Source organism: Ammospiza caudacuta, chromosome 27 (assembly GCF_027887145.1).
Source record: "Ammospiza caudacuta isolate bAmmCau1 chromosome 27, bAmmCau1.pri, whole genome shotgun sequence".
Lineage (NCBI taxonomy): Eukaryota > Metazoa > Chordata > Aves > Passeriformes > Passerellidae > Ammospiza > Ammospiza caudacuta.
In genome coordinates this window covers 2128702-2146764 of record NC_080619.1, presented here as the reverse complement: position 1 = coordinate 2146764, position 18063 = coordinate 2128702, and the positions used below count along the sequence as shown (strand labels likewise).

General features: G+C 47.7%; 1 protein-coding gene across 2 annotated transcripts in view; it reads right to left on the bottom strand.

The window, feature by feature from the left end:
• LOC131568468 (acid-sensing ion channel 2) overlaps window positions 1-18063 on the bottom strand; it is a 486813-nt gene that overhangs the window by 29060 nt on the left and 439690 nt on the right. For both annotated transcript variants that reach the window (XR_009275728.1, XM_058820549.1), the window contains exon 2: window positions 14307-14457. Coding sequence is in view for 1 of the 2 variants with exons in the window: in XM_058820549.1 (XP_058676532.1) it covers window positions 14307-14457 (151 nt within the window). In the remaining variant the exon portion in view is untranslated. The remainder of the gene's footprint in view (window positions 1-14306; window positions 14458-18063) is intronic.

The following is an 18063-nucleotide window of genomic DNA, read 5'->3' as shown; positions in this document are numbered from 1 at the left end:
GAGGAGGCTTTTCCCTGCTCCCTCCTCTCCCAGCTCCCTCCCTTCCTGAGGAGCAGGAGGTGTTGTACAACCCCATGGAGCCGCTGTGCTATTTTTAGCGAACATATTGCATTTGCATCCCAAATCTGGGGCCAGATGGCTCCATGGATATTATTAAAAAGCTCCTTACATAATCCAGGAGCAGGAGAAAGCCTCAGGATTCCAGCCCAGGGCTGAGAAAGGTTTTGCTGGATGAGCAGGAGCCAGGAATTCAATATTCCAGTTCCTCACTCCTATTTAATCATTGAAAAGGGAATAAACTCTGGGAAGCTGCTCTCCTGGGGTCATCCCAGGGCAGGCAGAGATGCTCCTGCCAGGTGATGCTGCTTCCATGAGCAAGGAATACAAATCCCCTTCCCACCTCAGCATCCCTTGGGAATCACGTGTGGCAGGGAAAGGAGGAGGCAGGAGAGCCAGGAGATCCAGAGCTCCATGAATATTATTAAAAAGCTCCTTACATAATCCAGGAGCAGCAGAAAGCACCAGGACTCCAGCCCCAGGCTGGGAAAGGTTTTGCTGGATGAGCAGGATCCAGGAATTCAATATTCCAGCTCCTTGCTCATGTTCTATTAATTAATTAAGTTATTAAGTTTAATTTTTAATCATTAAAAGGAGGGAACAAATGTCTGGGAAGATGCTCCCCTGGGGGTCATCCCAGGGCAGGCAGGGATGCACCTGGGATGCTGCTCCAGGAATAAAAATCCCTTCCCACCTCAGCATCCCTTGGGAATCAGGTGTGGCAGTGAAGGGTGACCATGGGAGGGACAAGAGCCAGAAGATCCAGAGCTCCATGGATTTTATTAAAAAGCTCCTTATATAATCCAGGAGCAGTAGAAATCACCAGGACTTCAGCCCCAGGCTGGGAAAGGTTTTGTTGGATGAGCAGGAGCCAGGAATTCAATACTCAGCTCCTTGCTCTTCCCTACTAAACTCAATTTTTAATCATGAACAAGAGGAAACAAGTGTCCTATAACCTGCTCTCCCGTGTGGGGCCATCCCAGGGCAGCCAGGGGATGCTACTTCCACAACTTCTCTGTGCTGGGGAAAGGGGGAAAGGATAAAATTCCCTTCCCACCTTGCATCCCTTGGGAATCAGGAGTGGCAGTGAGGGAGCAGAGCCAGAATCCTGTAACACCTTGGGCAGCCTCAGGAGCTGCAGGCAGGAGCAGGGGTTGGGGAAGGAGAGAGATTCCCGGCAGGGAAGGAGGGAAGGAGGTAGGGATGCTTCTGGCATCCAGAGCCGGGGGTGTCACCCATCTGCCAGTCTTGCTCAGCTGCTGCCCCCAGGGACTGGGATAATCCCAAATAAATCAAAATAAGGGAAAACAGCTCAAAAGGCACCGAAACAGATCCTGCTCATCCCCCACCCCCTCCAGGAGTGTCTCCTGGAACAGCCTGAAAAATTAAACAGGGAAAGGCTGCTGCTGGTTCTGGCTGCTGGAGGGAAGCAGAATTCCCAGGGATGAGGAGGGGTCCTGGCAGGGAGGCTGCCCCTTTGGGATGGATGGATGGATGGATGGATGGATGGATGGATGGATGGATGGATGGAGGGATGGATGGAGGGAGGGATGGATGGAGGGATGGGATTGGGATGTTCAAGGGACCAGCAAGTTTTTGTTATGGATGAAAGGCAGATCACAGGATCATGGAATGGTTTGGGTTGGAAACGACCTTAAATCCCACCCAGTGCCACCCCTGCCATGGCAGGAACACCTCCCACTGTCCCAGGCTGCTCTAAGCCCCAATGTCCAGCCTGGCCTTGGGCACTGCCAGGGATCCAGGGGCAGCCCCAGCTGCTCTGGGCACCCTGTGCCAGGGCCTGCCCACCCTCCCAGGGAACAATTCCCAATTCCCAATCTCCCATCCATCCCTGCCCTCTGGCACTGGGAGCCATTCCCTGTGTCCTGTCCCTCCATCCCTTGTCCCCAGTCCCTCACAGCTCTCCTGGAGCCCCTTCAGGCCCTGCAAGGGGCTCTGAGCTCTCCCTGGAGCTTCTCCTCTCCAGGAAAGGATTTCCCTCTCTGTATCCCTCGGCATTGCAGCACCTCCCTTCCTTTGTCCCTCAGTGTCCCCAGGTGTCCCTCAGCCCGGTCCCCTCCTGCCACCCTCCCAATGGAGGATTTTATGGATAAATAAATGGAAATATGGAAAATTTGCCAGGCACAGGGCATTCCCAGCTCTGGGGCAGCAGGAGGGACAGGATTTCCCAGCCAACCTGGGAAACCTCCAGGCAGCTCAGGCTGCTGGAACTGGGCTGGAGAGAGGGAAAATAAACCAAAATATCCATCAGTGCCAGGCTGATGGGAATTGGGGTAGGAAATGGTGGGGCTGGCACTGGAAGGTTTTCAAGGAATGGGGAGAAAAAGCAGGCGGTGAAATCCAGCAATAGATAAGAATGAGGCAGAGCTGAATCCAGATGGATTTCCCAAGGGAGACAAAAAGGGAATTCCTCATCTTGTGGCCACCTCAGAGCTGGCCGTCAATCCCTGCCATCACCACGGTGATGATCCATCCACCCATCCCTCATTGAGATGGAAAATCCCTTTTTAAGGAGTTTTGGAGGGTGGGGTGGTTCCAATTTGGATTTCCTCCCATTCCTCTCCAAAATCTACCCTCCCTGGTGCTCACACCCCACGGTGGGCAGTGGAAATGCCACGCCAGCTCTGGTCACAGGGGGTGGGGATGGATGGGGACAGGAGCACCCAGAGGGGCTGGGATGGGAAGAGGAGCAGGAAAGGAGGGATTTGGGAGGAGTCCAGCACAGCTTGGGTTGTGTCTGGCGAGGGGAAAGCTCCGGATCCTCTCTATAAATATTCCCAGGCAAACACCAGACGGGAGCAGAACATTTCCACTGGCAGGAAAAACAGTGGGGAAAACAAAGGATGCAGACTGGAACAGGTTATCCCAGGATACCAACCCCAACCCCTCCGTCTGGGGACGCTCCAGGCAGCCAGCCCCAGCTGAGGGTGCAAATAAAGAGGAGCTTGGAGATTTTCCCCTCCGAATCAGCTCTGACATCCCTTGGGATGTGCACTGTGAGCTGCTCCAGCCTGGAATTCCAGAGAGTCTGCAGGACCTGGAGGACTTGGAGGAAAAGGTTGGAAAAATTATGGGGGAAGATGAAACAGGAAAGCCTTATAAATATGATTGCCTGGCAAAAGATTTTGAGAATATGGAAACTATAAGCGAGATTGAAATGAAAGCAAGCTTTGAGATCCCTCAGTTACTGAACAACTGGAAAACAATGGTGTGGCCAGCTGAAGGTGATCCCCTTTTGATGGAACAACACCCTCTGCTTGCAGACAGGCCCAAGGGTCAGAGCAGACCCTACAGCTTGGCAGAAGGGGCCCAAAGAGGAGTTTTTAGGGTTTAAAATGTAACACAGGATGGTAATGTAATGATTCTTATAGGCTGTATGTAAATGCCATAGGATTTGTATCTTGAACTAGATTGGTGAGTGAGAAGGAGAATATTCAACACAGGAGAAGATTTATTGTATTGGAACGGGAATTTCACTCTCTTACCCTTTTACTCTCTTTCCCTCTCATCCTCTCTCCCCCTCTCTTCTCTCAGCCTGCTCTGAGCTGTGTTTGGCAGCTCCCAGCAGGGCCCTGCACCCAGGCCCTTTGCAATAAACCCCAAGTTCCACAACCTGGCTGCAGAGATCTCTCATCTCCATCTGTCCCGACCATCCTACCCCCCATCACTCCAACAGGGAAGTCCTCAGGGGAACACTCTGGGGGCTGGAGGAGCAAACTGGGGGATCCCCACTGGGACCAGGCTGGGGCTGGCTCCAGACTTTGGGTTTGGGGAGATGTTGGATGTGGGCAGAACAGGGAAGATCCTTCCCTGGAAGGGACAATGCCAAGAGAGCTGAAGGTGCCCTGGTGGGTCAGAGGTGAGCAGAGCCCTAAGGTGTGACAGACATCTTTTATGAAAAATCATTTCCTTAGGATTTTCCTCCTGAAAACCTGAGAGGCCTCAGGAACAAAATGTAAACATTGATTATCTGCTGCTGTGGAATGCAACAGGTGCATCTGTGATTGGTCTCATGTGGTTATTTCTAATTGATGGCCAATCAAAGTGAGCTGGCTCGGACTCTCTGTCCCAGACACAAGCCTTTGTTATCATTCTTTCTTTTTCTATTCTTAGCCAGCCTTCTGATGAAATCCTTTCTTCTATTCTTATAGTATAGTTTTAATATAATATATATAATAAAATAATAAATCAGCCTTCTGAAACATGGAGCCAGATCCTCATCTCTTTCCTCATCCTCAGACCCCTGTGAACACGGTCACACCAGGGAGGGCAGAGCTGGCTCAGAGCCCTTTGCTCCAGGCATGGATTCCACGCAAGAGGAAACAGCCTCGGGCTGATATTGAGGAAATTCCAGTGGGGGAGTCCCTGACCTTGCAGGGATGTAAATCCAGGTGGATGTGACACTTGGGGACAGGAGTCAGTGGTGGCCTTGGCAGTGCTGGGGGATGCTGGACTCATCTCAGAGACTTTCCCAACCTGACCAATTCCATAACCCTGCATTCCAAGCCATCTTTCCTCACAAAACCAGGAATTCTGCCCCCCCTGCCTGGCCCATTTTGGGATGGTTAACATCAAATCCCTCTCTCCTATCCCCTCTCTGGACACCCCCATTTTCCTTCCCTCACCCTGAGCTTGCAGGGACAGAAAAGAGACTTTCCCACCCACAGAGCCCTTCCCTTCCTGCTGTCCCCACTCCAGAACTGTCCCCAGCTTGTCCCTACTCCGGAACTGTCCCCATCCCAGCACAGGACTGTCCCCTCAACCCAGTCCCATCTCAGGACTGTCCCCAGTTCCACCTCTGGCCTGTCCCCAGCCCAGCCTCAGCCCAGGACTGTCCCCAGCTCAGGACTGTCCCCAGTCTTGTCCCATCTCAGATCTGCCCCCAGCCCTGTCCCAGCCCAGGCCTGTCCCCATCCCATGTCAGGACTGTCCCAGCCTGTCCCAGGCCCGTCCCCATCCTGCTGGGCCAGGACAGGAGGGAGGTTGGGCAATGTGGCCTGAGGGAGACACAGGGAGGGGCCCAGCTCAGCACAGGCCACCCGTGGCTCCTGTCACTGTCCCCAGGGTGCCAGGCCACCCGTGGCTCCTGTCACTGTCCCCAGGATGCCAGGCCACCCGTGGCTCCTGTCACTGTCCCCAGGATGCCAGGCCAGCTGTGGCTCCTGTCACTGTCCCCAGGGTGCCAGGCCACCCGTGGCTCCTGTCACTGTCCCCAGGGTGCCAGGCCAGCTGTGCCCACAGCCCCGGGGAGGCCCCGAGGCCACCAAGGCCCCTCTGAGGGGCTGTCCCCAGCTGTTCCCTCTCTCCATGGTGGGACACCGGGAAAAGCCTGAATCCCTGGATTTGGTGCCTTTCCCACACCAGACCCACCCCTGCCCCTGCCTTGTCCCTCTCTGTCCCCAGCTGGGTCCCCCCAACCCCACAGACCCATTTTCTCCCCTCCATCCTCCCCAAGCCCTGCCCAGCTCTGCCCCCTCCAGGGAGCCCAGCAGGAGCCCTCGGCCAGCTCAGATCTGCCCTCAGAGCAGAGAATTTCATATTCCAGAGCTGCTGATTCACCCCTCCAGAGCAGATTCTTTCCTCCTCCACAGCAGACTAATTATTCCTTTAGTGCAAATTATTTCATTTTCCAGAGCAGATTATTTGTTCCTTCAGAGCAGATTCTTTCCTCCTCCAGAGCAGATTATTTATTCCTTCAGAGAAAATGATTTCATATTCCAGAGCAGATTATTTATCCCTTCAGAGCAGATGATTTAATATTCCAGAGCAGATTATTTGTTCCTGCAGAGCATATTATTTCATATTCCAGAGCAGACTATCTATTCCTTCAGAGTAGATCCTTTATTCCTTTGGACCTGTTTATTTGCTCCTACAAAGCTCATTTTTTTTTACTCCTTCAAAGCAAATTATTTACTCCTCCAGAGCAGATTATTTATTCCTTCAGAGCAGATTATTTACTATTCCACAGCAGATTATTTATTCCTGTAGAGAAAATTATTTCATATTCCAGAGGAGATTTGTTCCTTCAGAGCAGATTATTGAATATTCCAGAGCAGATTATTGAATATTCCTTCAGGGCAAATTATTTCATATTCCAGAGCTGGTGATTTGTCCCTGCAGAGCAGATTCTTTCCTCCTTCACAGCAGATTATTTATTCCTTCAGAGCAAATTATTTAATATTCCAGAGCAGATTATTTCTTCCTTCAGAGCAGATGATTTAATATTCCAGAGCAGACTATTTATTCTTTCAGAGCAGATTATTTGTTCCTTCAGAGCAGATTTTTGAATATTCCAGAGCAGACTATCTATTTCTTCAGGGCAGATCCTTTATGCCTTTGGAGCTGTTTATTTGCTCCTCCAAACCTTTTTTTTTTACTCCTTCAAAGCAAATTATTTACTCCTCCAGATCAGATTATTTAATATTTCAGACCAGATTATTTTTTCCTCCAGACCAGATCTTTTACCCCTTTAGAGCAAATTTTTTGCTCTTCCAGCATATTTTATTTAGTATCCCAGAGCAGATTATTTATTGCTTCAGAGAAAATGATTTACTCCTTCAGAGCAGATGCTTTATCCTTCCAGAGCAGTGTGTTTGTCCTTCAGAGCAGATTCTTTGCTCTTTCCAAGCTGTTTATTTATTCCTCCAGAGCAGATTGTTTAATATTCCAGAACAGATTCTTTGCTCCTCCAGGGCAAATTATTTGTTCCTCCAGAGCAGATTCTTGGCTCCTCCTGAGGTGATTATTTAATATTCCAGAGCAGAGTCTTTGTCCTTTCAGAGCAGGGATTTCTTTCCCTTTCAGAGCAGATTCTCTGCTCCTCCAGAACAGATTATTTCATATTCCAGATCAGATTATTCTGCTCCTCCAGAACAGATTATTTTATATTCCAGATCAGATTATTCTGCTCCTCCAGAACAGATTGTTTCATATTCCAGATCAGATTATTCTGCTCCTCCAGAGCTGCCCCAAGCAATGCCGGTTTAAGAGAGCATTGCCAGCTCCTGCTGCTGCTCAGCACAAGGAAAACTCTTCCACAGCCTCTCCAGCAGGGAAAACCCATTCCCAGCAGGGAAAACCCATCCCCAGGAATGGAAAAACCTTTCACAGGAGGAAAAATCCAATCCCAATGAAAAACTCATTCCCAGCAGAGAAAATGCATTCCCAAGAGGGAAAACTCATTCTCAGCAGAGAAAAACCCATTCCAGGAGTGACAAACTCATTCCCACCAGAGAAAACCCATTCCCAGCAGAGAAAGCCATTCCTAGCAGGAAAAACCCATTCACTAAAAGGAAAACCCTTCCCAGGAGTGGAAAATACATTCCCAAAAAGGAAAATCCATTCCCAGGAGGGAAAATCCCATTCCAGGCAGGGAAAGCCCTTTCCCAGGAATGAAAAACCCATTCCCAGCAGAGAAAACCCTTCCCAGGAGTGGAAAATACATTCCCGGGGCGGAAAACCCACTCCCAGCAGGGAAACCCATTCCGAGGAAAGAAAACCCATTCCCTAAAAGGAAAACCCCTCACAGGAGTGGAAAATCCATTTCCAGCAGGGAAAACCCATTCCAGGCAGGGAAACTCCATTCCCAGGAGGAAAAAACCCATTCCAAGCAAAGGAAAACACATTCCCAGAAGGGAAACCCATTCCCAATAGGGAAAATCCATTCCCAATAGGGAAAATCCATTCCCTAAAAGGAAAACCCCTCTCAGGAGTGGAAAATCCATTTCCAGCAGGGAAAACCCATTCCCAGGAGGGAAAGACCCATTTCCAAAAAGGAAAACCCCTTCCAGGAGTGACAAACCCATTCCCAGCAGGGAAACTCTGTTCCCAAGATGGAAAACCCATTTCCAGGAGAGAAAACCCATTCCCAGCAGGGAAACCCATTCCTAGGAGAGAAAAGCCATTCCCAATAGGGAAAACCCATTCCCAGGAGTGGAAAACCCATTCCCAGGAGAGAAAACCCATTCTCAGGAAGGAAAAGCCATTCCCAAAAAGGAAAACCCCTCCCAGGAGTGGAAAACCCACTGCCAGGAGAGATAACCCATTTCCATCAGGGAAAAAATGCATTCCCAAGAGTGGAAAACTCATTCCCAAGAGAGAAAACCCATTTCCAGGAGGGAAAAACCCTTCCAGGCAGGGAAACCCCTTTTCCCAGGAATGAAAAACCCATTCCCAGGAAAGGAGAACCTATTCTCAGGAGGGAAAACCCATTCCCAGGAGTGGAAACCCTATCCCACATCTCCTCAGCACCAGGAATTCAGGAATTGCCCTCGGGAAGCACCTGGGAGGTCTCAAGCACCAACTGGACAAAATGGGAGCAAAAGATTATCCCTGAGCTGAAGGGATTAATCCAATTAAATTTAATGAGCCTTTGGAAGAGACTTTAATCTCCAAAGCTTCTTCCAGCCCTGAGGTCTCCTGGGGGCTCCCTGGGATTGATTAAAATGCTCCAAGCTTTCTCCAGGAAGGAAACTGAGCCCCCCAGGGAAGGGCTGGGATCAGAGAATGGCCTGGATGGTTCCCAAGGGAAACCAGAGCATCTCCAAACCTCACCTGGGGCTCTGAGACCTCATTCCCAGAACTTGGAAAAAGCAGGAATAAAAATCCAAAGTTTGCAAACACCTTTAGAGCTCCTGGGGCAGGAAACAGCCCCAGATTTTGTCACCTTGCTGGCACCACCCCAAAATCCATGGTTTTTCCCACGTTTTCACTATGTTTTCCCATGTTTCCCCACGTTTTCCCACATTTCTCCATGTTTTCCCCATAATTTCCCATGTTTCCCCATGTCTTCCCAATGTTTTCCTATATTTTCCCTCATTTTCCATGTTTTTCCCATATTTCCCCCATGGTTTCCCATATTTTCCCATGTTTCTCCCATGTTTTCCTTTATTTTCCCATGTTTCCCCATATTTTCCCCATTTTCCTATATTTTCCCATGTTTCTCCCATGTTTCCCCGTGTTTTCCCATGTTTTCCCATATTTCCCTGTTTTCCCACATTTTCCCATATTTCCCCATGCTTATTCCACATTTTCCCACATTTTCCCATGTTTTCCACATTTTCCTGCTATTTTGAGGGTTCCTAATCCAGCTGTGGGCATTTGACAACAACAAAGCTCCAAGGAAAGCTGGAAATGCAGATTTCATTTTAATGCTTCATCCCTTGATTTTCAGGGCCTTATCTCAGCTCTCCCAGATTTCCAAAGCCAGAGGGTTTGGATTCCTTCAGGTTTGCATTTCCTTGAATTTGGGGCTTTTTTCTCTTTTTCTCTTTCTTTTTTTGAAGGAGGCTTTTGAAGCATCCACAGCCCTGGAAGGATTTTCCTGTGTTTGATTTGTGGTCACAGCCTTTGGCTGAACAAAATTCTGGAACAATTCCAGAGAGGAGAAATTCCAGGGAAACTTCCAGGGCCTGAAGGGGCTCCAGGAGAGCTGGAGAGGGACAGGGGACAAGGGATGGAGGGACAGGACACAGGGAATGGCTCCCACTGCCAGAGGGCAGGGCTGGATGCGAGATTGGGAATTGGGAATTGTTCCCTGGCAGGGTGGGGAGGGATGGAATTCCCAGAGAAGTTGTTTTGGAAAAATCCATGCCAGCTGGGGCTGTACAGGGACAATCCTGATTCCTGGAGAGGCTGGGCATTCCCAGGCAGCAAAAACTGGGAAAATCCCCCAAACCCAGGGGCTCAGTGTTGTTCATCCTCCTGAAAATGGGAATAAAAGGGGCCTGGGGCAGGAATGACCCAGAGGGGATCGGGCCAGGAGAAGCCGTTGGTTTTTATGGAATAGGAAAATCTGCTCTGGGATCAGCCCACTCAAGGCAAGGGGACCTTTAGAGGCTGCTTGGGGTCACCTAAAGTGTCCTGGCCCTTTTCCTGAGGAGAGCCAGAATTTCCTGAGTTACCCAGGATTCCCTGAGTTAGCCAGAATTGCTGAATGAGCCAGAATTCCCTGAGTTAACCAGAATTCCCTGAATTAACAAGGATTCTTGAATTAATTAGCCAGGATTTCCTGAATTAACCAGAATTCCCTGAATTAACCAGAATTCCTGAAATTATTAGCCAGAATTCCCGAATCAGCCAGAATTCCCATAATTAGCCAGAATTCCCTGAATTAGCCAGGATTCCTGAATTAGCTAAGATTCCTGAGTTAGCCAGAAGTCCCTGGATTAACCAGAATTCTTGAATTAGCCAAGATTCCTGAATTAGCTAGAATTCCTGAATTGGCCAAGATTCCTGAATAAGCCAGAATTCCTGAATTAGCCAGAATTCCTAGAATTAGCCAGAATTCCCTGAGTTAGCCAGGATACCTGATCCTCCCTCCAGGAGATCTCTTCTGTCCATGGCCAGTGAGTGTCCCTGCATGGCTGATCAAACTCCATCATCCCATGGGGAGATGCTCTGCCCAGGGGAGGAGCCAAGCATTCCTACCTGGATACAATCTGAGGTTTGGGACACCACAGCAACTTTCTTCTCCACTGGATCTTCAGAGGAAGACTCCACCCTTTCTACAGGATCCTGCTCCAGCAGAACCAGCCCTGACACTGCAGGAGGGCTCAGCCACAATTCCAATGGCACTGCTGCCAACACCCTGACCCACAGGGTGTCAGGTTGGGTTCTATCAGTGTTGGTTTGCTGCATTGTAGCAATGTGTCCCCTGTTCACAGAGTGACCAAATTATTCTCTGTCTGCTTAAAAAGGAAAAAAGCTCAGAAGTTTCTCTCCTCAATTAGGTAAAAAGACACCTCATAGGACCTGAAACTTAAGGATAACCAATTGGACAGAAGCCAAAAGGTCCCACCTAAGCAATTCACTAGAAAAAGAGGAGAACAAAGGAACCAATTGCTTTTCTGGAGTGTTTTACCACGAACAAGAACTCCTTGAACCTGGATTGGTTTTTCTCTGTAAAGAGCTTTGTTGTTTTACCTTTTATTAAAACCTTTTTGTTTCCAACACTGTCATAGAAGCCATCCTGCTGATTTGATGCCATCTGAGGTGTGATACACATCTCCAAGAGCTCAAAGGACCTGCCTGGAGGAGACCTCTGTATCACTGCATTGTTTATTTTGGTTTTATTTTCCTCCCTAATAAAGAACTTTTATTCCTGCTCCCACATCTTTGCCGGAGAGCCTCTTAATTTCAAATTTATAAGAATTTGGAGGGAGGGGGTTTACATTTTCCATTTCCAGGGAGGCTCCTGCCTCCCTCAGCAGACACCTGGCTGTTCAAACCAGACACTCACAGCCTCTGAGACTGATGTTTATCTGAGCAATAAATCCTTCCTAGCCCAAAAGCAGTCCCATCCTTTCATTAAAAAGTGTGACAATAATACAGCCAGGCCTTGGGCACTGCCAGGGATCCACAATTCCCTGTGCCACCCTCCCAGTGACAGAGAGCTCAGGGGAAGGGAAAACCCAACTCCTCCCATCCCATGGATCTCCCTCTGCCCACACCCCTTTGTCCCTGAAGACCAGGGACTATTGGATAATACTTTTATTTTGATTTAGAGATGGGGTAACTGAGAGATGTTTTAAAAATTTTTATTCTATTTTTAGTTTTATTCTATGTTATTTATTTTAATTCTATTTTTATTTTAATAAAATAATTTTTTATTCAATTTTAGTCTCATGAGAATGGTGAGATAATATAGATGTTAGAATTTATGCTATTATAAATGGAAGTTGATTATTTCTTAATTATAATATACTATATGTATAATATAATATAATATAATATAATATAATATAATATAATATAATATGGTATATTTTAGTATATATAATATATATAGTATCTATAATATACTATATGTACTATACTATAGCATAATATAATATCCTATATGTATTTTTTCTTTGTTTTTTGTTATATTGTAGGTATTTTAATAATCTAAAATTACTTTCAATGGGTCTTATTATAATGTATCTTTCATAGTTCTATTTCTTTAAAATATTTAGTCTTATTTATAAGGCTATTTTTTGAAACTTTTTTTTGTTTTGTTTTTATCTTAGTAATATTTGTTTTATTTTATGGCATTTTTAAGTTAGTATTTCTTATTTCAAAGCTTGCATACGGATGCACACTGTGTGGGCCTTCTGTCAATCCTGAGAACTTTCTAGAAATCCATTTCCCACCCCGTGTCCCCCTCCAGGGCTGGAATTCCCTTGGAGCTCCTTCCCTTGCAGAGCCCAGCCCGGAGGCAACACCGAGGGGATTGAATTCCAAGCACACTGAAATTATATGCAAATATTTGGAAATAATCAACTCCCTCCCTCACCAGCGGAGCTGAGTGAGGCATTGCTATGGCAACAGCCACTCTCAACCAGCAGAACTCCCATTTGGGATTCTGCAGGTGTCCAGGGAGCCCCAGAGCATCCAGGACAGGCTGGATGGGAGAGGAGAAGGCTCCCGAGGAAAGGCCAAGATCCAAGCTTGGCAAAGATCAGAGTTCTCAGCTCTGAGGGCAAGCAGCTCTACCTGAGAACATGGCCAAGGCTCCTGGGAATGAGCCCAGGAGCTTCTCCTTCATCCCTTCAGCAAATCAGAGCCCTGTTCACGGAGTTTTTCCTTGAATTCTGTAAAATTCCAGGTTTAAAGAGACCTCAGTAACTCCCAGTGCAATCTAAGCCCAGGTCCAGAGACAGGAGAATCCAAAATCAATCCAGGGACAGGAGAATCCAAAATCAATCCAGGGACAGGAGAATCCAAAATCAACCCAAGGACAGGAGAATCCAAAATCAACCCAGAGACAGGAGAATCCAAAATCAACCCAAGGACATGAGAATCCAAAATGAACCCAGGTCCAGGGATATGAGAATCCAAAATCAACCCAGGGAGAGGGGAATCCAACACAGCTCAGGTCCAGGAGAATCCAGAATGAACCCAGGGACATGAGAATCCAAAAACAACCCTGTGGCACCCTCCCAGTAACAGCAGACAGGAGCTCAGTGGGAAGGGAAACCCTCTGAATTGTAATAAATTGGAAATTAAGGTTCAGGAGAATCCAAAATCAACCCAGGGACAGGGATATGAGAATCAAAAATCAACCCAGAGACAGGAGAATCAAAAATCAACCCAGGGACAGGAGAATCAAAAATCAACCCAGGGACAGGAGAATCCAACATAACCCAGGGACAGGAGGCTCCAATACCAGCTCAGATCCTGGGACATGAGAACCCAGCTCTAAACCAGGTCCAGGCACATGAGACTTCCTCCTTGAGCCTCTGATCTTGAGCTGTTGTGCCTGGGTGGCCCTGGTGGCACTGTCCCCAACCTGTCCCCCATGCTCCTGCCCATCATTTCTGCAGCAGCATTGAAGGATCCATGATCCATGAAAGGATCCACGATCCATTAAAGGATTCATGATCCATTGAAGGATCCATGTTAGGATCCACGATCCATTAAAGGATTCATGTTCCATGAAAGGATCCATGATCCATGAAAGGATCCATGATCCACTGAAGGAACCAGCGCTCCCCACAACTCCACATCCACTCCAGGAGCTGTATCCCATCCACAGGCCCTGGGGACATTCCACAGCCCAGCTCTCCTGGTCAGCACCTCCTGCTCCAGGATGAGAAGGTTCCAGCTCCTCCAGAGATGCTCAGCCCAGCCCAGGTTCATTCCTGCACAGATTCCATCCACCCCAAATGTTCCAAAGCCAAGGAGCCCAGTCCTTGGTCCACCCACACAGCACCAACCCAGCAAACACAACTCAGGGCAGCAAATATTCCCAAATTCCAAGGAGAAGGAAAACCCAGAGAGTCCACCTTGAACACAGCCTCCCAAAAATGCCTTTCCAGGGGAGAGGGATGTGCTGGAGCCCCTGAAGGTGTCCCCACACTCCTGTCACCCACAATGCCACCCTTGCCCAGGACAGGAAGTGCCATTCCTGCCTGGCATCCCAAACCTTGGGGCTGGGACACCCAAGCCCAGCACTCCCCAAAATGCTGCTCCCAAGGGGCCACCACAAACCCCGGGGAGAAAAGTGACACATCCTGGAGTGAGCAGGATCCTGCTCCCAGAGCAGGTTTGGGGATGGGATGGGATCCATGGGATGGGATGGGATGGGATGGGATGGGATGGGATGGGATGGGATGGGATGGGATGGGATGGGATGGGATGGGATGGGATGGGATGGGGATAGGGATGAGATCCATGGGATGGGATAGGATGGGATGGGATGGGATGGTTTTTCCAAGGAAATCAACCAAGGAAGAGGAAGCTCTTACCTGTTTCTCCCCAGATGGGCAGATACTCGTCCTGCTGGATGTCCAGCATGATTTCCAGGCCGTTCCCTGTCCCCCCCTTCACTGTGGTGAGGAGAGGCCGCCCCTCCTCTCCTGAGTTAAACATGTAGCATTTCCCATATTTTGTAAACACCTGTGGGGAAAAAAAAGAGAGGAATTAGGGAATATTTCCCACAGAATTAACCCCCATTCCCAACTGGCAGAGGGAAACAGCCAGAAGCTGCATGTCAGGGAGAAATATCCACATAAATATCCTCATAAATATGCACATAAATATCCATAGAAATATCCTCAGAAATAGCCTCACAAATATCCCCAGAAATCCATCCAGGTTTAATCATTTATTTAATCATTGTGGTTTCCTTATGGAAAGTAAAAGAGGGAAGGAAGGGAGGAAAAGCTGTTTGGAGGGAAAGCTCAAAAGCTCCTGGAGTCATTCCAGTCAGTCCAAACTCTGACAAACACACTCTAGCCTTAAGCTCAGGCTAAAAATTCACACAATTCCCTGGTTTTGGGTGGAGTCTCAGCCCATTTAGGCCATGGCAATGCTCTCCTGGCATTAAAAGTCCAATATCCCTTCATTCCTCTCTCTGCCACTGCTTGGAATATAGGAAGAGTCAAAAACACTTGGGGAAACGAGGAAAGATTTCCTCCATCACTTTGCTCTTCTTCACTCTTATTTGGGGAAGATTCCTGATAGAAACTCCTGGCAAAGCCCAGGTGGAACTTCCATCACCAGCACTGCAGAGCAGGGGGGACATCAGTGCAGGGTGGACATGGGGCTCCAGGAGGGATGTGTGGAATATGGGTTTTCCAGAGGGAAAACAGGAATTTTCCAGTGTTCTGGAAACCTACTGGAGAATACAGGTTTTCCAGAGGGAAAATGGGGGTTTTCCAGTGGGAGAAAACAGTTTTTCCAGTGGGAGAACATGGGTTTTCCAGTGTTCTGGAAACCCATTGGAGAACACAGGTTTTCCAGTGGGAGAACACAGGTATTCCAGTGGCAAAACATGAGTTTTTCAGAGGGAGGACACAGTTTTTCCAGTGGAAGAACGTGGGTTTTCCACTGGGAGAACATGGGTTTTCCAGGGGGATGGACACAGGGTTCCAGGTGCAGGACACGTGGGTTTCCAAGAGAGGGAACACAGCTTTTTCAGGGATCACACAGTGTTTCCAAGGGGAGCAAACACAGATTTCCATGTGGGATGGACACAGGATTCCAGGGGGGATGGACACATTTCCAAGTGGGCTGGACATGTGAAGAACACAGGTTGTTACCCAACAGATTTCCCAATGGAGTAAAACAGAATTCCCAGTGGGATAACAGAGATTTCCCAATGGGATAAAGCAGATTTCCCAGTGGGATAACACAGAATTCTCAGTGGGGTAACACAGAATTCCCAGTGGGATAAAACACAGATTTCCCAGTGGGATAACACAGGTTTCCAGTGAGAAAAAATGCAGATTTCCAGGTGGGATAACACAGAATTCCCAGTGGGGTAACACAGATTTCTCAGTGGGATAAAATACAGATTTCCCAGTGGGGTAAAACACAGATTTCCCAGTAGGATATAACACAGAATTCCCAGTGGGAACTCAAAGCTCCTGGTGGCAGCAGAGATGTCATCTTTGCTGCAGGCACCACTCAGGGCCCGGGCTCAGCTCAGGATCCCCCTAGAATGGGAAAACTTCCAGAAATCCCAGATTTAACCCAAACCAATCCCCCCCACCCTGCACTGACAGCCTGGGGACATCCAGAACTGTTCCTGGGATAAAGGCTCCAGAAAGCTCAGTAAGAACCAGTTAAACCAGTAACAACCAGTTAAACCAGTAATGACCATTTAAACCAGTAATGACCATTTAAACCAATAACAATCATTTAAACCAGTAATGACCAGTTAAACCAGTAACAATCATTTAAACCAGTAATGACCAGTTAAACCAGTAACGACCATTTAAACCAGTAATGATCAGTTAAACCAGTAACGACCATTTAAACCAGTAATGATCAGTTAAACCAATAACAACCAGTTAAACCAATAACAACCATTTAAACAGTAACAACTGGTGAAGCCCAGTAACAACCAGTTTGGGAACCAGTAAGAACCAGTAAAGCCCAGCACAGAGCACTTGGAGCCCGGGAGCCAGAGCAGAGCTGCTCCAGTCCCTCCAGAATCTCTCCCACATTTGCTGAGCTCATTTGACCGCACGATGAGTCAGAAACCCAAACAGAAGCCGGAGCCAGCAGAGATTTATTCCCTCAAATATTGACATATCCTGAGTAATCCAAGTGCCAGGGAAGCAGGTGGGATGGGAGAGAATTCAAATGGGAAGTGTTTGTGAGGGGAAAAAACAATACATCCTTTAAAAAGGATTTGATAGCCAAATAAAAATAATCCCGTTTGAATACTTGCCTGACTGATTAAACAGCTCAGGCTGGAAAGAGAAGCTCAGCCTCTGGAAGCAGCCCCATGGATGGGTTTTCCCAGATAGGCTCTGAAGGCAGAAGTCAAAAATTCCTAATGAGGGGAGTTTAAAACCCAGCAAGGAGAAAAAGCTGCAGTGGAGAAAATCAGGGGGAAACAACAAGGCTGGAATGGGAACAACAGCCCAGGGATTGATTTTGGAGTCTGCGGGCAAATAAATCCAGGCAACTTGATGGGGTGGTTTTATATGACTGTAAAAATTCCCTGTAAAAGCTCCTGTTAGGATGTGTTTATCCAAGGAAAAGATGGAACCTGACAGGGGCAGCAGGGCTGGAATCACAATCCCAGGGAAAGAGACCTCATGGGAACTGGGAAAGGACAACCATGGGACCTCTCGACCACAGGGATTTTGTCGTTCCCAGAGACACAAAACATTATTCCTAATGGCATTTAAAGGTATTTCCAAGTTCAAAAACCCACGTGCATTCATTCCAACTCCTCAGTAAACAGGATTATGGTGCTCCAGGATCAATGAAATCATGGAATGTTTTGGGTTTGGACCCTAAGGATCACCCAGTGCTATGGGCAGGGACCCCTCCCACTGTCCCAGGGTGCTCCAGCCTGGCCTTGGGCACTGCCAGGGATCCAGGGGCAGCCCCAGCTGCTCCGGGAATTCCATTCCATTCCATTCCATTCCATTCCATTCCATTCCATTCCATTCCATTCCATTCCATTCCAGCCCCTCCCCTCTTGTATTTGTGGGACCCCCGACCGAGGCAGGAATGATGCACCTGACTCCATGTCCTCAGAAGGCTAATTTATAATTTTATGAGCTATATTATATTAAAGAATATTATACTAAACTATACTAAAGAATACAGAAAGGATACTCACAGAAGGCTAAACAGATAATAATGAAAACTCGTGACTCTTTCCAGAGCCCCGACACAGCTTGGCCCTGATTGGTCATTAAGTCAAAACAACTCACAGCAGAATCCAATGAAACAATGACCTGTGGGTAAACAATCTCCAAACACATTCCAAAGCAGCAAAACACAGGAGAAGCAATCAGATAATTATTGTTTTCATTTTTCTCTGAGGCCTCTAAGCTTCCCAGGAGAAAAATCCTGGATGAAGGAATTTTTCCAGAAAATATAACAGTGACACTATGTAGCCATGATATTTTCTGAAAAATCCTTTCCATAGGAGTTTTTCTCCTGAGAAGCTGAGAGGGCTCAGGAACAAAATGTAAACAATAAATATCTGCTGCTGTGGAATGCAACAGGTGCATCTGTGATTGGTCTCATGTGGTT